The sequence below is a fragment of the Mytilus galloprovincialis genome, chromosome 1 (assembly GCF_965363235.1).
Source record: "Mytilus galloprovincialis chromosome 1, xbMytGall1.hap1.1, whole genome shotgun sequence".
Taxonomy (NCBI): Eukaryota; Metazoa; Mollusca; class Bivalvia; order Mytilida; family Mytilidae; genus Mytilus; species Mytilus galloprovincialis.
Window position 1 is genome coordinate 7,925,567 of NC_134838.1, and position 21,236 is coordinate 7,946,802.

Here is a 21,236-nt window from a genome sequence, read left to right on the forward strand (position 1 = left end):
ATAGACAACATGCGTAATCAAATTAGAAAGGGCATTCAGGCAAAGAAAAGTAAATTAAACGTACTTCAACATTTTCCATAATTTGAAAATATGCATAAATTCTAAAATATTTACATAAAAATACGAACAAAATAATTTTAGAAATACGTTCTTACACCAATATTGGTGTCATCTAAATATCATGTACCTTAGTGACGTAAGGGAAATTAAAGATCATGCATTTGAACTCTAAATTTGTAAACTAAATTGTAGACTTAACTCTTCCCATTCCATTTTCGTCCAGTACATTTGTCTCCAACGCATTTTTCATTATAACAGGTAGAAGAAAAAATCAATTTTACCCATTGTACAGTTTCCATTTTCACTACAGTTGTTAGGACACATGAAGCTTGTAACATATTCCACCAATGTCTGTGATCCTTCTGTTGTATTTAGAAAGTACAATGACTCATTTCTTAGTATTTCGGTCATAATGTAAGTCAGCATTGTACCAATAGTATCAGAAAGGAAAGTTGTATCCCCGACAAGCTTTTGAAAAAAAAATATTTGATATCACGTTACAACTTTAATATTAAAAATATCAAATTATACCTAAAGATCTTATATTTTCATTTGATTTTATAAAAGCCAAATACAGTTAAAGCCATAATCTATTGTGTCTAACTATGACTTGGGCATTTTTCATCTTGGAAATAAACATTTTATTTTTTTTTCATTTTTTTCTAAATACTGTTAAATGTGACTAGGCAGTTTGTAATTAAAATGGTATTATCATTTCGGCTTAATTAGATATTTGTTTGAATTCCTTCTCATTTGGTATAACATAGCTGAACTTTTTATAATGTTTATTGATGTTTTTATAATATGTTTTAGAAAAATTCTCAAACCTTGTGTTGGTTAAATGACTTTATTTATGGTTACCTTAATATCCAATACGCATGACTCCACAAATTCGTCAACCGATACATCTACCAAATCGACCAACTCGGGTGGAAGCGCTTTCTGTATTTCGTCCATGCAAGTCTGCCATGCGATTTTTTCTGATCAGCCACTTCTACATGAATCAGGAATCTGCAAATTAAATAAAGATGCTCAGTATTTGTCAAGCACATATTCTTTTACTAATTTCTCACTTTTCCAAAAAGCATTTAAAAAGCATAAGATTAATTTGAAATGAAAAAAAGGTTAATAAATCAAAAGGTTCTAAGCTATCTTTAATAAGTCGGCATACATTTCTAAAGTAGTATGTATATGTATATATTTCGTTCATGATATTAGCAATCTTTAGTTAGTCTTAATACATATATATTTCATTATGTAATGTTATAACTTCCCTGTGAAACAGATGATAACATACCGTCACTTCTGTACTAACACTCTCGTCATATGTGAAACACGAAATGTCAATAACTTCATTATCTTCAATAATGTTGCGCCGTTTAATTTTGTCGACTGAGTTAACAGATTGCGTTTGCCTTTGAAATGCTGAACATGAAGTATAAAATGGAGTTATCATCTCTTCCTCAGTCGTAATGGCTTCGGAACAAAATACTGTTATATCAGTTAAATTGCACTGTACAGTGTTGAAATCATCTAGTGTGATAGTAGCTTGTCTTTCACAAGTACAGTATCGTGTAGAATTGATTTCTGCAACATTGTTGCCGATTTCATCGTCTGAGTTATTATGAGTTTCGATGCAAAACAATTGTTCACCAACCATTGTCGGGGTTATTCTACAAGAAAAGATAAAAATGAGTAAGCAAGTTAATCATCCATTAAACTTTGATGTAAGAAAATGCCGTTTGAATATAAAGACAGAAAGACTGGTAATATTGCCAATGGATTCTCCAGTTAAACAAAACGAGTCGGAAGCTAACAACTTTAGATCATCTGAAGACCTTCAACAAAAACGAACGAACCATACTGGATAACAAGCTATAATAGTCGCTGAAATGACGATAAAGCAGATTCAAACGAGAAAACGAATCGCTTGATTTTTGTACCAAACACTAAACTAAACAAAAAAACAAATATAATTTACTGCAACAAACGAAACCTCTGAAAACAGGCCCCAGACTTGGGATATGCACATACAGAATATGGTTTGGTTCAACACGTTTGGATACTAGTGTCACTAGATAGAATAAGTACACACTATAAAAATCAGGTAACAAAAACATTTAAGATACAACGTTCAGATAGGAGATCCTTAAATGAAAGCTCTAAGCTTAGAAAACAATTTTAGGTACAATCAAATAATTTTCTTTACATTTACAAATAATAACAAAGGACGAAATATTAACCAACACACATCCAACATCCAATGAATTGAGAGTAAAACGTCAATAAAAGTCTTGCACGTTAAAGACACCCTTGTAGATTTCGAAAAAGAGCAGGCTAATGCCGCTACAAGGCAGCACTGGCACCCGCAAAGTGGAAAGGGATTAATATAAGTTGTAAAACTTGTATCCCAATCCACTATAATTAAATATGTTTAAACTAAAAAGTCAAAACAAAAATATGTTGTGCAATAATGTAAAGCCTTTTTCGTTCTCAGGTAAAATTGCAATAATATTATGGTATGTATCAATTTGTTTACAAAATAATCAACATGAATACACTGATAAAAAAAAACTATATGCAAAGATCTAATGACAGAGTAACATTTGTTACGATATTGTAATTATTGTATTTATTTATGTTGGCCTGATTTGTGTTGTGTAGCCTGATAGTTGTTTACAGAATAATATTAGAACTGTGCAGTTTAGAAATCACTGGAACAATTACAGAATGATTGGAACTTTCCAGAATGATCCTAATAAAAGATGCGTTATATAAACTTCTACATTTGACTAGAAACTTCCGTTGTAACTTTCTAGGATGTTCCATTATAGACTGTTCTAGAATCTTCCATGACAACTATATATATACAGACACTCAAGTTAAACTCTTGGACTTAGACATCGATAGACATTAATATTCATAGCATTTGGATTGACACTTTTATTCTACAAACAGGCTTATTATCAGTACGCTCAGTGCTTTGATTTTTGTAATTTCCACTTGAAGTATTAACATTTTGACCCTTGAAAAATAATACCGTTTCAAATCAATTTAATTTGAGGACGTTATGGTTGGTCCTTTTTCAAAATGTTTTAACTCTTACCGTTTTGGATGGTAGGTTCATTTTAAGTATATTAGATACGTTGATTTTATAAATACCTCTGCTAACAAAAAGTGCGTTTATGATCTTCGGGTTTATCATTACACAGGAACAGGTTATAACAAACCTTTCTAAAATTATCCGTTTATAAATTTTAAAATTATTACGAAACTAAGATTTCAACTTCCTCAGGCAAAGTTGACTTTAGATAAATTTGGCTATTTATTTTAGGTATTTTTGACATATAGCTCTTCAACGGTTCGTTACCTATACATCCTCGGATTTCAAATGTTTGGATTTGAGCGTTCCTGATGAAGGTAAATCCAGAAAAGCGCTTCAAAGGCATTAAATTATTAAACGTGTTGTTTGCAAATTTTTTTATAACGACAAAAATCAGTTTTTTACGTTTAAATTCTTAGATTAGGCTGAAGAACAGAATTGTGTCCCACTCCTTCATAATATCATTTTATTTGACCATGTTTGCATAATAGTTTATGCTTACCATTTAGTATATCAAAAAAACAATTAGAGAAGATATCGGTAAGTGATTAATTCATTGATGTTTAAAATCATTGATTTGGATTGTTACGAATGACATAGCATCTATAACCTTTTATCACCAGTATTCATGATATCAATATAAAAAGTTACAGACCTGTTACTTTGTACGATTTGAAGAGCGTCTTTTCGTGATTATATTTTTGTAGTCTCTCTTTTTCCCCATGATAATAGATTTTCTCAGAATTGTCAGATAATCTAGGAATTACTCCAGATAATTATTTATTTATATATATATATTTAGAGAAATAAACTTAATTATCTCAAAAAAGCATATAGCTAAGAAAATCCCGGTATATCTGATACTTCTGAAAAAAAGCAGGATTATCTGAAAATTCCCGAGATAATCACGATTTATCTGAAATAGATACCAGGAAAGAAATTTTGTTGTTGTGCCAGACGCGCGTGTAGTCTAAAAAAGACTCATCAGTGACGCTAAAAAATAATAAAAAAAGGTAAAAAGGACAAAAAATAGTACGAAGTTGGAGAGAATAGGAGCAAATATTCATACAGGTTTTGCCAAATACACCAAAAATAATCTATTTCGGAGATAGAAAAGCATTATAGCATTTTTAATGAAACGGTGATGCCGTTTCCAATTTTTTAGGTTTGATCATGATATTTTGGTCCTCTTTTCATAATTTTTTTTAACCTCTTATCTTTAACGATGGAAACTTATTAAACTAACGTCGTGTCCTTAAAGATTATCGTTAACATGGCAGTTGTTTTTCATTCGTTTTATGTGTTTAAGCTTAGATTTTGCCATTTGCTACAGGACTTTATGTTTTGAATTTTCCTTGGAGTTTTGCATTTTTGATATTTTACTCTTTAATTTAATAATTTCATTTAGACTGATAGGATATTCTGTCTGCTGTCGTTGAATCCAAAACAGTTCTCAATTTTTACAAGAATCTTCAAATTGTTTATCTGATTGTCCTTGTTATTTCTGACTTTTGATTTTTTTTTCTGTTTTTGGAAGTGGTATTGGTGTTCCTGTTTTCTAGAGAGAAAAAAACCAAACGGTCCAACATATTGTACAAAACTCCCTTAGCTTGGTTCAGGTCACCAGGTAAATGAGGTTTATGGTGGTTTTTTTTTCATTAATATCTCAGGAAAGAGAGAGCAAATTAAAAAAAGCTCCGGTTAATGAATAAATAAAAAGAAATCAAATATAACAAAATGGTAATTTAAGTAATCAAATACTCTTATAAATACATCGAAGAGAGGTAAACAAATAACAAAACAAATGCAGTGAAAAATTGGGGGTAAAATTGTTACTCTGCGCATGCAAAACCAAATAATACCTCCAGGAATCTGCAAATGCCTGGTCGTTGTTGATCGGTCCATAGTAACGATGAGTGAAATCGTCCGATTGGTCTTTTGTTGTACTTGGAACACCACATAGACCTCTTGCCTCGTTAATATCAAATATAGATGGTTTTATTGCAATCATTGATATAAACTTTGACCATCTTGATATCGTAAATTTGATTTCTGTTCCGGTAGGCAATGTTATCTACAAAGTAGGAATAATCACAGATATTTACACTAGTTTGAAAATATATAAAATAGAATTTACTCACTTTTAAAAGATTTTAATTGTAAAAAACCAAAAATGTTTTTGAAAAATAATAGGTAAATGTGACCATTACTAGAGCAGACTAAAAATTCCAAACAAGCATTCAAACAAAGACACCAACAGAAACTGTGTTGAAGTTAACATCAAATTACAAAGACCGCAACAAAACATTTTTGTAGTTGATAGTATATTGACAAAGATGACAATAACGAGTGGTTATAGTTGATAGTACATATTGTTAATTGAACAAAAAAGTTACTACAAGGGTAAACAAAATAGAAACAAAACTGTTAAACAAAAATCTTTTAGTCGCTCTTCACAATCAAACGTGATCGAGATTAAAACACAATGTTGACGGCTTCACCAAAAGCTTTGAGATTTCAACCCATTATATCGGAATTGTACTCAAATATTGTTTTCAATATAATGGAATTCTATGCAATTGTTATAAAATTTAGAGGTTTAGCTTGCTATCAATCATGGTTTAATCTACCCGTTCCTACGTACGATCATAAAATTGGGAATAAAAATGTCTAAGACACAACAACCCGACCGAAGAGCAGATATAAGTCAGGTATATACATGATATAACAGTCGTTTTTAATTCGTAATGCAATCTAATGAGTTTGACATTTTGATTTTGCCAATTGCTACTAGCGGAATGTCTGTTTTGAATTTTCCTTGGAGTTCTGTATTTTTTATTCTTTTACTGTTATTGCTTAATGTTGTCTGTAAATCTGTATTTTTATGAATTATATTGTTAAAAAGTCTACAGCGGTATATGATTTTCATTTTGTCTTATATATGGCCTACAATTCGGCATATACAATACGTTACTTCGTTAATATTTAACTAATTTTACACGCTAACACTTGAATAATACATTAATATTTTAGACTGTAACAAACCTTGTAATTATTTGTATCCTGTTCTATTACTAAATCCTTTTTATCACATCTTATAAGTTTAATATGAGGTTCTTGTAGTAAATGCTTTTGTGTTCTTGAAATCGTCTGGCATGTCCGTAAGACAAACAAAGAATTGCGACTTCTAACAGCTATACCACAATGACACGATGATCCTGCCCAACCAAATCCACAGTTTGTAAATAAAGCGTGCACCTGTTCAATAGCAGAAACACAATTGGTTTCAAACGGAAACAACAAATTCTTGATTTACTAGTGTCAGATATTACATCGTTCTACATTTTTTATAAATCCGTTATAAATACTATCTTTTATAATTGAACAATCATAAAACTTTCATTGTATTTTGACTGACGAATGTTTATTTAATGTATAGTTCGTACAATATTAATGTACGCGTTTGTATTATATGCATGCTCATAATATTATTACTAGTATTGTATATATGTTACAGTGAATTTGTATAATCAGTGATTATGTAGAATCCCTGATTTTTCAGGGATTATGTAGAATCACTAAAATCATTAGTGATTATACAGATTCCCTGAAAATTACCAGTGATTTCACATAATCACTGATAATTTTAATTAGTATTCTACAAATTCCCTAATATGATTTCAGTGATTATCAATAATTAAAAGCTCCAAAGATGATGAAACAAATTAACATAGACAAATTATCATTTTTTTCTAACTCTTATTCCTTGAAAGTTTAAGTAAACATGCAGTTTTCACTCCTGATCTACTATTTGATTGAAGTGATGAGTTTTTTCCTTTATATTTTATCCAAGTGTTGAACCTCATTATGCTACTAACAAATAAGCTCGGCACAGGCACAGGTGTTGCTTGGGTTGAAGAAAACGTATGCTCAAAAAAACAACATATATCTCAAACCAATTCCACAAGTGGTTCCAGGAAAGGGAGATCCTTGCCATATAGCAATGGACTCCTGCTCGGATCTTTAATACAAGAAATCAGTTTGAGGTTGCTGATTTCCCTTCATTGGTACCTTCAGATGTTTGTGCTGAAAACTCTATTTCTCTGAGACGTGCCGTAAAATATGATTGGATATGGAGGACAAGGTTTTTAAAATGTTGATATTGTAGTAAAAACAAATATGAATTTAATAGATATACATGTAAAAAAATAGGACAAATGTGTAATAGTCGATGCCATCCAAATCTAGTTTGTAAATAAAATGTTTATTTTTAAAATATTGTGCATAAAATTAACATTTATCAAAAAGATTGTACGCGTAAAAATAGTTTTGATGACAATTTCAGTTTAATTCATATCTCAACCTAAAAACAATTGCTAAAACAATACGATAAAAGAAATAATCATTATGCCATTTAATCATGTTAATATTTTAATAATAACTTCATCAACCCGCCCTTGTGGGCTCGCTTGATATTATTAATACTGTTACAGTTAATATCAAAAAGGGCTCGCTTGATATTATTGCTGATAAAGTCAGTATTAAAAACAAAACATCAATTATTCAATATATATTTTGCTTATCATTTAATTATAGTGTGCTTATCATTTAATTATGCCATTTAATCATGTTTATATTTTAATACTAACTTCATCAACCCGCCCTTGTGGGCTCGCTTGATATTATTAATACTGATACAGTAAATATCAAAAAGGGCTCGCTTGATATTATTGCTGATAAAGTCAGTATTAAAAACAAATCATCAATTATTCAATATATATTTTGTTTATCATTTAATTATATTGTGCTTATCATTTAATTATATTGTGTTTATCATTTCAATATTTTTGTGTCTTTCATATTAATATATTATGCCTAACGTTATACAATATTAAGGGTATTAGTCTGATATGAGGCAGTCCATGAGAAAAGGTACACAAACGAAAATTTTACGAAATTCTAAAAAGTGTGCATAATTATTGGTAGTAGACTTGTGATTTATAAAACACATTTACTTTTCCTCATATCCTTAAGCTGTGAGCTACACGCACCTGCAAGTGTTGAGACCCCCCTTTAGTTTTATCAAGATTTTTAATGACTTATTTCATATATTTCAATCATTTTCAAAGTACAGTTTAAATGGCTTGATTTGCCAATTGATAATGTTTACCCCGGTAGCAGTGGGGATAAGGCTCTCGCTAACGATGCAGATATCAATGCAATCAGACCGGGCAACGGTACGAGTCCCGTGCAACGACGGTTGATTTATATAATATTAAATAACTTAACTTAACTTCGGTTGATTTATATAATATTAAATAACTTTACTTAACTTAACTTTGGTTGATTTATATAATATTAAATAACTTAACTTAATTGTACTTAACTTTCAATTTCTAAAACACAAGAGGTCATAGTTTTTGTATTTTCCCTCATGTTTTAATATTGTCTTACTTTCCTTAAACCGGTAAAACTGAAGAAAATTATTGACTTTTGTCTCTCTAGTGTCGTAAAGTTTTAAGTTTCTGGTCGGTATAGCATTAGTCCGGGGAACAAAGGATTTTACACTTGCTCAAATACCAAAACATTCAGATATTTCTACGTCTTTTGCTGTTTTAATTGACAAATTCGGGATAGAATTGACAATCTTAATATGAATGTTTACATTAATGCAATATATATATATTTTAAATAATTATAAAAACATACAGGAACAAATTTACTGTCAAATTTTAGAAAGACACCTTATTATTACTAAACAAACAACCCAATAATTAACAAAAATAAAAAATTTAAAAAGTTGGATAAATGGAAAGACACGGTTATATATTTTAGTATCATTTCAGTTATTCTGTATAATCCCTGACGTTTTTTTCTAGTGATTATACATAATCCCTGAAAATTATAGTGATTATATATAATCCCTAAACTAACCAGTGATTATACATAATCCCTGAAAATTTTAGGGATTCTACATAATCCCTGATTATACAAATTCACTGTAACATATATACTTTTACTGTAATTTGGAGACTAATTGATAAGTATAATTTTCTTGTATCCCATCAAATTTTGCGTACATTAAGCAAATGAACTATGTTTAAGTTGAGAATTGTTGTCATTACGTTAAAATACAAATTATTCTTAAGAAGTTTTTTTTTCGCGACTTCATCGTAAATAATATCTGATTGAGCTAACGGTAAATCATAGTCATAGTTTACTCGTTTGTTTTATCAGTACATACCGAATAAGGACCTTTGTCATTCTTGTACATCACAAATTCCCCAACGTTCATATAATGATACAATCTCCCGTCAAAAGTAGTAATATGGGGGTCGTTGTAAGACAAACATTGCCTATCAATCAGAATATAATCCTTGTCTTTAACTGTGACCTGAAATAATGGACTTTATTTTCAATTAACATTATTATTATGATAATTTGAATGAAACAAAAATAAGGTAATACAGCACGACAGATGCCACATGTGGACAGTATATGCTTACTCGTCAGGAGCACCTGAGACCACCCCCAGTTTTTTATTGTTTGTCTGTTTGTCTTTTTCTTTTTTAGCCAAGGCATTGTCAGTTATTTTTTATCTATGAGTTTAAAGGGAAATCACATTATTGTTTATACGCATTGCTCTCATCGCCGCTATAGTGTCGTAACAGTATTATAACGTCGCCGTTTTCGGGCTGTCGTAAAGGACAGGTTGGTGAATTTATTCTGTTTGTAGTTTAAATGGAACGTGTAACTTTTCAGCCCGGATACCCTCAGTCTTCCGAAGTAAAAGATTCGTAATCTGCAAGCCATAAATTATTTCTTCAATACGGCATGAGGCAGACATTCGTTTCCGTATACAACAAATGCAATTTAAAAATTTAGATGACTCAACTTTGACAATTACTTTAGAATAAACTGTTACAATATGTAATGTTTAACGTTTCGATAGATTGATAAAACTATTAATGAATAATCGAAATACCTTGAAAAAATGTTATTATATTTTGTAGTTAAAACGTTTAATTCAACCCTATAGTTCCAAGCATTGCAAGAAATGCTCCTATGCTAGCAACGTCAAGAAAAATTTATAATAAATAGAAATTATAAATGACAGGAAATGTTCAAAGGCCTTGAAAAATAAGGTAACTGAGAAAAATAAATGTGTATAAGGTAAAAGTTACAATTGACTGTTTTAGTTATACCTGTTAAACATCGTTTTTCAATGATTTTGCCTTCTTTGAGCAACTTAGAGAGCTAATTTTATATTTCGGTATAACGCGATTCTTTACTTTTTGATGACGTCATATCTCGAACATCGGTGATCCCATTTTAATTTTTTTTCCGCCTTAAATATTGTAATAAGTATGATCTTTCTACATGCAAAATTTCAATGAATTATTATTAGTAGTATAAATAGTGTGATTTCCCTTCCCTCTGGTATCTTTTGCTGATCTTTTGTCGCTACTGATTTTATATGTCTAAATATGAAATCTTCATAAAACTATATAAACCTTTATATCTAGAACTTGTACATCTCTCCAAATATGATTTGACTCCGATACTGATATTGTTGATATCTTGAGAACAGTTGATCTGTCTTGAAAGTTATAGATCGAGTCACTAAATCCATGCACACGCAGTATTGTCTCATTTTTCCAATGTAGGCTTTTTATACTTATACCACAAAATTGAGATTCAAAAATTATATTTTTTTTTGCATTTTTGTTCCTGCATGATACTGATATTCGGTCATCGATTTGTTGATAAATGTAGAAATTCTGTTCACAGTGAGCTCTGACGGCGTCATGTGATGATATACATCCGACTGGTACAGTTGAAGTAAAGGTTATGTCGATTGATTCTCCCTCATTCACAGTATATTCATATTTTGCTGGCTGAAGGAAACATATAAAGAAGAGGTTATTGGGAAATAATATGCACAAATGATTATTCGTAATTTTGCACAGTTGAAATATCAACAAAAGTAACTTTCAATATATTGACTTTCATCTAGAAATTGGTGTTCGTGTTGCTTAATCTTTAATTTTCTATGTTGTGTCTTCTGTACTATTATTTATCTGTTTGTTTTTTTTTATTTTTGGCCATGGCGTTGTCAGTTTGTTTTCTATGTATGATTTAGACTCTCCCTCTGGCATCTTTCGTCCCTCTTTTTTCAGTAATAGTGAAATTATTCTATATATATATTCCAACCAAATACTTAAATACAATGTGTTATAAATTAGTTTAATGGGATATATACCTGTGGTGGTCAGATTATTTTTCAAAAAAAAATTAACAAATATTACAATTCATTTGTTTTCTAATACAGATTTTGCAGATAGACTTAATGTTATTTTCCACAATTTTTCAAGTTTTTTTTTCAATTTTCGTTAATTTTGTTTTTAAATTTAACTTCCAGTTATTTTGATGTTATTGAATTGAGAGGTTCTTATAGGTATTCTCGCAATCTTATCTTATAGTACGTAATTTACCTATCGCGATAAGATAAATCGAATAATTCACTTGTTCCAATGTAAGAATATATATAAATTGTTATACTGTTTTATAAGGTTTAAATAAAAAGTCACTTACAAAGATCCCAGCTTTATATGATTGACTATAGAGAAGGGATCCAGGTGATGAATCCGTTGAATATCTCATACGAATAGCACATTTTACCTGTATGTAAAAAGATGTCAGTATAGGTATTGTTTAAAAGTGTAATGGTGCTTTATGGCTTGATATATATGTTATGGACACATATAGTTACTGTAGAATATATGTTGCCATATAGATGTCTTTAGTTTATTTTTGTTGGTTGTGTTGTTGTCTTATAAACATTTTCTTCAAGATAAAAAACATTAAGTAGTTTTAAAGTTCAACCCACCATTTTGTTTTAATTACATGTCCTGTACCAAGTCATGAATATGGCAGTTGTTATCAAATAGTTCGTTTCTATGAAGGTTGACGGTTTTTTTTTTGTTGTTTTTCCATGTTTCTGTTGTTCCTTTGCATTTTTGTTTTCCTTTTATAGTTGATGCGTTTCCCCCGGTTTCAGTTTGTTACCCGGATTTTTTTTTCTCTCAATTAATTTATGACTTTTGAACAGCGGTATACTACTGTTGCCTTTATCTAAATAACTGCAAATGTCTTTTTGACATTGAAAAATAAAATTGGTATGTTTATAATTATACTAAAGAATACAAATCGTTTGAAGGTGAGTACCTCCATGTTCATCCTAAACTTATTTATCCAGTCGGCATTCCTCAGTCTAGTAACATTGATATTTGAAAACGGTACATTCAAGTGGCTTTTTACAGAAACTTCATTTATGTACCAGTGAACGTCATAAACGTAGCTGCCTTCCGAAACATCAGCAAATCTGCATCGAAAAACTGGTAATAAGCTAGAATAGACCTGGTTATCATGTATTGGTATTTGAAAGCTTTTTCCTTCTATCAGCTCTGCGTCCACATTTACTGGTACATATCTGTTGGAGAGTTAGCTATTGAAGTAGATGGATTGTGCATTAAATCAAAATGAGATATACAACATTATCTAATGAAATTATTTCAGTAAAAGTAAAATTTAATATAAAGATATGTATATTCAAATCAAATATTTTTATAATGTATGATAAATTAGACATCGATATCGTGGTCAGACTTTTTTCAAATAGTTAAATTTCGTTATTTCTTTCAATCAAAGTAAATATTTACATGCCGTTACCAAAGTTGAGAGTTCCTAAGTCACAAACTGAAATTAGTACTGACTGCGATGTATCATACCGTTTACGATAAAACCACTATTTTATATACTTCCACAAGAGCGTCCATACCATCGAAAGGTTGATTTTAAACGTGCAATCAATGGTTAGTGTTTTGGTGGATATACGATTAGAAAACACAATATATATTCTTCCAATTTGCCAAGCCTGCGAAGAGGTTACCACGAAACAATCAGATTATGACAAACTAGAACACACCCGTGATATCGCGGGTCCGTCACAGAATTAAAGTATATAACTATGCGCAAGCCTTATTTTAGTATCATTTTTCATGCCGATTATAAGATACACAGTTTTGTCTGCTTTCAAATCTTTCTGTTTGAACCCGTCGAACTGGAACTTATCAATTATTGGTAATATTAATTATTTGGATATCAAAAGGTCCTGGAATGGAGTATTTTTTAATCAACAGCATTGTCCTATATATGTTAGTTATAAATAAAGTTGAATTCTTTGATTCACTGTTTGATGTCATGCCCGCTAACAAATTGAAAACGGTTCCTATATACACCTTATTTTTAGTCCAGATTTTTAGTATTCGTATTGTTATCTTAGAAAGTCTTACTGATAAAAATACTGCAATAGGTAACAATTTGACAATGATTGAATTTAGTAGTGTCAACCCTGTGATTATGATCCGTGTATATAGCATATTAATCCTAAATACACCGTTTGGTGGTGCACCTGTTAGATGCTGAACGTACAGATAAGGTAATAGGTAACAGGTGAATATAGCATATTAATCCTAAATACACCGTTTGGTGGTGCACCTGTTAGATGCGGAACGTACAGATAAGGTAATAGGTAACAGGTGAATATACTATTGGTATCGGTATCGGACTCGACCCGGAACTTCTTAATTATTGGCAATATTAATTACGTGGAAAACAAAAGGGCCTGGAGTGGTGTAATTTTTAATCTACACCTTTGTACTATATTAGTTATATATAAAGCTAAATTCTTTGATTCGTCGTTTTAACGTGATGACGGCTGACAAAATGGACCTCGTAATTTTAGTATTATAGATGTTAAGCATTACTTATTTCGTGAAATTAATTGTAACCGCCTTATAGGAAAACATTTAAGAAAAACGCAAAACAATTAGCCCCACATACCTTCAAGTTTGAATATTTTTAAAGCTGTTAGTTGGGCATGTGCATGTAATAGAACATAATATGTCGAGTTTGCTTTTTTCATTTTGCATAATCCTTTAGTCCAATCCACGTAATACAGATGAGTACTACTGACATCAATACCCCATGCTCAGGAAATGGTTATATTAGTCTTCTGTACATTTGATCCGTTAAGATAGGACGACTGTATTGGTAAACTATGGTACCACGCAGTCCAATAAATTTTGCTTTCTGCTAAATCTGAAAAATGCATTTCATATAATAACTATAGTTCAATCATATTTCTGCCCTAGCCTTGAAGCCCTTAAATATTACTTATACTTTCTTCTTTAATTCTAAATTCTTTGAAATGGGATATGCAAATATCCAAATTATTCATACATCTTTTCAAATATGAATCACGTGACTCTTGAGATATTTATAGATTATCGTTGATCATCTCAACGAGATTGATTTTCTCGCATGAGACAGTACGGCGAAAGCGAGAAAAGCAATCGATTTGAGATGACCAATGATAATCTATTTTACCTATGACGACGTTGTCAATTTCATGTCAATTTCATTAGCAACGCCACGTGCCTCCTTAGTTTCTAGCGATATTTTTCCATCTCTAGAGAGTAGCATGATATGCAAAATTATCACAAAAAGATAAGAGGAAAAATGTACAAAATAGCGACAAATCCCGTTATACAAATTTTTCAAATGGATAGAAACTCCTCTTTTATCACACGGAGACACTCTTCAAAAATCATTTTCTACGGAGGACGGTACTTTCTTAGAAAGTGTTAAACTTCCTGGTGTTAGATGATGTTAATGCACGTATCCAGTGAATAAATTGTCATAGCGATCATATTTCAACTCATGTTGAAAGTGCACTATTTGCCATACTGACGTTTGACAATGAGGGTCGGTTGAAAACAAAATTTTACGACAAAAGATATGTTGTGTATTGTGTTCTTTTATTTGTCTGTTTGTCTTTTTCTTTTTTAGCCATGGCGTTGTCAGTTTAGTTTCGATCTATGAGTTTGACTGTCCCTCTGGTATCTTTCGCTCCTCTTTTTGAAGAACTTAAGTTAAAATAAAAAAAATATAACTCAAATTGGTGTCCTTATGCGATTAAGTAGACTTATTTGTAGATTACTTTAAATTATCATCAATATTTAGGGAGTTACATAGTTTTGAACATCACAATATCGAGATCGTCAGGGATTTATTCAGGATGCTTGCATAATAATTAAATTAAAATCATTTCTTAAGACAGTCTTCACGCTGAGTGGCAGCCCAGGCTTGTAAAATTGTTATCGGGCCTGTAAAAATCATATCTACAGGCCAACAGAATCTAACTTAAAATTTTCAAAATCTGAGCTCTGGGCCTGTAAATTTAACAGTTCATTGTGAAGACTGCTTAAAATCATGTTTTAGATTGTTTTTAGTTGGAACGCAAGGACAGAGATTCTACTCATAAAACACATTTACCTATTGCTAGATTATCAAATCGATGATTTGAAGTATAGATAGTTTGGCATTCACCTCCATCCATAGTGCATTTAAATGCCTCTCCTTGAGTATTAACGCAGTAGACCAGTCTGAAAGTTTATAGTTTTAAATTATCCAACCTTAACAAAATGTAATTCCCAATCTTCACAGCAGATTGTCTGTTTAACAAGTATGATATTCAATACCGATTTTTCAAGTAAGTTTTTATTGTTTCTTCAATATTGCAGATTTTTCAAATTTTTTATAAATCCATTAGCAAAACAATAAGCTCTTATTGTAATAACAACTTATCTAAACATTTAAGCATTACATTCAGTTTATGATTAAATTTAATGTTTGAACACTGCAACCTTAGATAATTAGTATAAAGGTATTTTTTTTAAAACGTGTAATAATATTAACATTACCAGGGGGTCGGTAGAAATTTTAAAAATCATACAGAATTTGTCGTGTTCAATGCTCATTTCGGGGTTTTCTTTTTTTTAACCATCTAAAATATTCTTTTGAATATATATTCTTGAAATAATACTTGTACCTAATTATACAAATAAAGTATATATAGCGAAAAGGGACGTATACGGCGTTCAAAGCAATACTAGTACTTTTAAAATGGGGGAGTAGATACTAATAAAGAATGCTCAGTAATAAAGGAATATACCACAATTTGCATAATATTTTACAAAACCGACGAAGCAGCAAAATGATCCCCATCAGACCTGTTTGTAACTCAGTTACTCCGAAATTATTGGCAGTTAATGTTCTACGAGTTCCATTTTGTTGTTTATGACAAGCTAAAATTCAGTCGTTTTGTGAATTCAGTGACATCACAATCGCGGATTGAATTATGTCTACGACAATTCAAGCAAGTGTCATTTGAGACATAGATATTCAATAGCGGTTAATCAAATCGTGATGTCGCTCGTAATACTTTTCAAAGAGATAACTTTCAATTACATCCTTGTAACAGCTCTCCAATGTCAACATCATAACAAGGAACAACAGGTTTCATCAAAATTAAATGGTGACATATATACTTACAAAGTCCACAAACTTGATCTGGTAGCATTTGTATTAGAGCGCAACAGAAAGATAAACAATAACGCTAATCTTTCAATCAGACTTGTTTTTTAATTGAATTTTCTTTCTTAAAACAAGATGTTTGCTATAAAAGGTCCTGACGAAATAACGGGACGTGCAAACCAGAAAACAAAGGCCTAATTTATACCAATAACATTTACAAAAAAAACCAAATATGATAGATATGAACCAACGGAGGAAAATCGCTGCAAATGAATAATTCGACATCATTGAATCTATATTCGTGTGATCTTCAATTTAACCTCTTATCGAGATAAGGGTTCAGCTATTTAAAGGAAAAGAATGTCAACGTTGAAAGTGAAACAAGGGTAATCCATTAGGTTGACTGAATCGAACCACAGAAACTCGTTCGTATGCTGATAAAAACTATGACTAGTTAATACATTTTTGTAGACCTGTTGGTGACCTTCTGCTGTTGTCTGTTCTATGGTCGGGTTGTTGTCTCTTTGACACATTCCCCATTTCTATTTCCATTCTCAATTTCATATTGTAATATGAAATCGAACAAACCTATAAAAATACAAATGGACGTGTTCTCTGTCTATTCATATCTATATTTGGATCGCCGACAGGCTTTTGAATCACAATGACATTTAAAATCAAACTAGATATTATATTTATATACATATGCATATTTCTTGCACTACAATATGTTGATACTTGTGTCTTGGCATTGCACAAGGTCGTGTTTTCCTCTGACTGTTGATTACATTTATACAAATTTTGCAATATTAATATACCACCTATGTAGCTTAAGGCTAAAACAGATATAGAAAGATGTGGTTTGAGTGCCAACTCTCGATCCATGTCAGCATTTGTAAAATTAAAAAATTAAAGGTCAAAGTACGGTCTTCAAACGGAGCCTTGACTCATACCGAACAACATATTGTAGAACTACATTTGAAGTAAGATATCCTTTCTTTGAAATTAACGTACATCATTAATGATTTAACTAATGAATTACCTGTTTGAAATATCTAATGCTAAGCCGGTGGGTGAAGGAACGTCTATAGAAAATTTTGTACTGGAACCATTGAGATGCGATCTATGTATCCGATCTCCTCCCAATTCCGCCCAATATAGATGGTCATTAATATTATCGACAGCAACACCTGTGGGATTATTTGCACCTGTTATAATTACTTGTGCGGTTTTCATTCTGCCTCGGTATTGTAACCTATTAGAAAAATAGCATATCATTATGTTTACCAATTTTAAACCAAGTCTGTGCTTAAAAGTAGTGTCCCATTCCCTGCATTTCTTGAAAATGTTCTGTTCTCTAATTCAATGCGTTCAGAAATTAAACAATATAATGACCATGTGGAGTTATTTACTGTTTGGGTTTTTTTTGCGATATTTTCTTTTTATGTTACATTTGCTGTTTTACTATCAATGTGCCCAAGTCAGAAAAAAAGTACTAAAATTTTCAGAATAAAAAACAATCGAAACATTAAGCGAAGTCTTATGTTATAGGATTATCTTTGACCAAGTTGGAAAAAGTTGACAATACATCAATCATATCATGATGCTCTAGACATACTTTTATGCTTAGCTTTCAAGGTTTATGGTCTCGAAAATTACATATGAATATAATTAAATGAACTCACATATGAATATAATTAAATGAACTCATTTTGATCGCGCGGTAATTTGTATCATAACGCACAGTAATTTTGCATTGAGTATGATCTGGTCTTGTAAAAATCATTATCTAGTTGTTCACCTAATTTTTTCAAACAAACAAGATTAATATTTAGGAAGATGTATGCTTTTGAGTAAATGAAGATCATGTGAAATGCAATACCTAATCATAAAGTATAAAGTTGGAAATAAGTGTAAGAAACTTCTAGATTTAAAATTCTATATTCGAGATAAATAATCAGAATACAGGTTGTTTGTTATGAATTTCAACTTGTGAATTAAATCATATTAATTCTGCAATTATCTAAGCTTAACTTGGATTGACAAACATAAATAATAATTATTTATTAGTTTTTTTGTTTTGTTTTTGATAAATTTTATTATAAAACTTTGTAAAACATTTGCATGGACGTTTATCAGTGTCACTAAACAAAATCTTTAAAAACATTTCTTCGGATTGGTTATCGTGGAATTTAGATATTAGAGAATACGTATTCTAAGAAATTAATTTGTTATCACGAGTTTGATTATTTTCGCTAAACGTCGCTAGGTAAACTAAAAATGGACAGTAAAACATTTGTTCAAGTTGCCAGGCTTTAGATGAAATAAAGATACCTCCTTTATCCGTTTTCGTCAAAAGGAATCACTGATGACTCGTATTTGACGGAGCTTACCTTGATAAAGTGCCTATGTGATAATCTGACCAGAAGATGTAATGATTCAATGAATGGTAGTCGAGATACAGAACATGACCATATCCATCACCCAAGATGGTAATATTTTCTGTTTCTGTATCAAATAAACCAATTGCTACACGGTATGAAAACAGTAGCTGTGGATATGTATCTAAAATAGAAGGTTGGTCATAAAAAATCTAACATTTGAAATAATACCAAATCTTATTCAATTACTTATACTAGTAGCATTTATGTTTGTTTATTGCTCAATGTTATCAGTTTTTAGTCGTGTCCTTCGATTATCAAATGTAGTTTTCATGATTAATTAGTCTTCTTCGGAACGAACGATAAAAATATTTTTGAAGAGTTTACACGTTTTTTGTTCCATTCACTGATAACTTCATCACATTTTGTTGTATAAAACCCCTATTATATTAACAATGAACCTTTATAAAATAATTTGCTTAATATATTAGAAACCCTGACCATTTCCATGGTGGTGTTGTAACTTAAATATTCAAGATTTTTTTTTTTTATTTGAACGTGGAAATATATAAAAGAATTTACAAAAAAAAGAGAAGAAGTTTGTGAAAAAAAAGTAAAATAACAAATAAACCGAACTCTAAGGCGAATTCAAATCGGAAAGTCCCTTTAAATATCAGATGACACAATAAAAAAATCGGTATTCCCGTGTCTTTAGTGTCGTTTGAGGTTTCAATTAACTTGATTTACGCATAACTGGTAATTTTTAATAGGGTATCTCATCATCACAAAATAATCATTTTTTTTCTTAATTTGCAAAGATGCAACTACATGTATTCGCTCTGGAAGTTTGGCTAAATTTGTAAATTTCTTATTAAAACGGGACAACTAATCTTCATTCTTACGGCAATGTTGTTTAAAGAGCTCGTAAATTTAGATACAAAACAAAAGATCATCTATTGAGCACTGTTGTAAAATCTTGAAAAGACATGTGCAACTGATGTTTAAAATTTTTGTCTAAAGTTGTGTTAAAACATGACAATATAAAAACAGATGTGGTATGATTGCAAATGAGACAATTCTTCACAAGAGACCAAATGACACAAACAATTAACAACTTTAAGTCTTCAACAATGAACAAAGCCTTTCCTTATAATGATCTATAAAAGGTTTCGAAATGACAAATGTTAAACAACTCAAACGAGAAAACTAACGGCCTAATTTATGTACGAAACAATGATAGAAAAACAAATATTCAACACAGCAACAAGCGACAACCATGTGCACTAAATTACAAGCTTCTGAATTGAAACAGGCACATGCAATATGTTCCGGGGTTAAACATGTTAGTAGGTGACCAACCCTCCTCCTCGCTTTTTTAGCAACCATCTATCCTGCCTAAATAACTGATGGCACAGTACATACATAGCTAATGGTATTTCAAGTGGTCTTCAAAATCATATCTGAGCAGGTGATAATAAATTAGAATCAATTTAGGCTTATTAAGGTAGAAAAATGTCTTGTAAAATAAATAAATACTTGTATTTTTATATCTGAATATAATGAATGATTACTCAGGGTTTTACAGTAGACAGTTATATAATGTTCACTAAGAAGGCGCAAAAAATACAAGTTTAAGACTTTCTACAACCTGTCCATGGTTTTCCTTGTTTTAGAAGATTAATTTCAGCATATGATAACTATGACAAGGAACATTATCAATATTTTTCAGAACTTACCTTCGCAAGATGTAGCAGATAGACAGATCAGGGTAAAAACTAGCAACAGCAATTTTATAGAGGCCATGACTGCTTGCCTATCTTGCTGCTAAATACTTGGAGACTATGAGGTTATGCATATTTAATATACAACTTGGCATCATTTTGGTTCAAATGCGTGATACAAGTGATAGAAATCAATTTAAATTCAATGCATCGAATAGATTATAAGTAAACTATTAGATAATATTTGTTACTAATCTAATTGTTATGTCATACAGCAGGCTGTTGGTTTATCGTTTTATTTCTTTTTCACATTTTGTAATATCATGGCCCTTTATAACTGACTATGTGGTATATGTTTGCTCATTGTTAAAGACCTTAAGGTGACATACTTATTTGTTTACATCTTCGACCTTTAGTCTTTGATGGATAGTTATATCGTACAATATCTGTCCTTATCTTTATAGTATAACAGGTGCACGTGTTAAAATGATAACGGGGATAACCCCTGTTTAACTATTGTGATCAAAATCA

The 21,236-nt window shown here is 30.8% G+C and overlaps 2 protein-coding genes across 2 annotated transcripts; both read right to left on the minus strand.

Annotated features, from left to right (window-relative positions):
* Positions 1-1,044: 1,044 nt before the first annotated feature.
* Positions 1,045-12,647, minus strand: LOC143061745 (von Willebrand factor D and EGF domain-containing protein-like). The gene is made up of 8 exons (XM_076233774.1): positions 12,392-12,647; positions 11,759-11,845; positions 10,678-11,061; positions 9,408-9,557; positions 6,209-6,421; positions 5,026-5,237; positions 1,358-1,733; positions 1,045-1,071 (listed from the first exon to the last, which is right to left on the minus strand). Exons 1-8 carry the CDS (start codon positions 12,401-12,403, stop codon positions 1,045-1,047), a joined length of 1,461 nt encoding a protein of 486 aa, XP_076089889.1. The 5' UTR covers positions 12,404-12,647.
* A 1,427-nt stretch (positions 12,648-14,074) lies between these two features.
* Positions 14,075-20,827, minus strand: LOC143068775 (low-density lipoprotein receptor-related protein 5-like protein). The gene is made up of 5 exons (XM_076243109.1): positions 20,721-20,827; positions 18,997-19,168; positions 17,646-17,858; positions 15,563-15,672; positions 14,075-14,326 (listed from the first exon to the last, which is right to left on the minus strand). The coding sequence occupies exons 1-5, from the start codon at positions 20,785-20,787 to the stop codon at positions 14,217-14,219; spliced, it is 672 nt and encodes a 223-aa protein (XP_076099224.1). The 5' UTR covers positions 20,788-20,827; the 3' UTR covers positions 14,075-14,216.
* Positions 20,828-21,236: the final 409 nt, after the last annotated feature.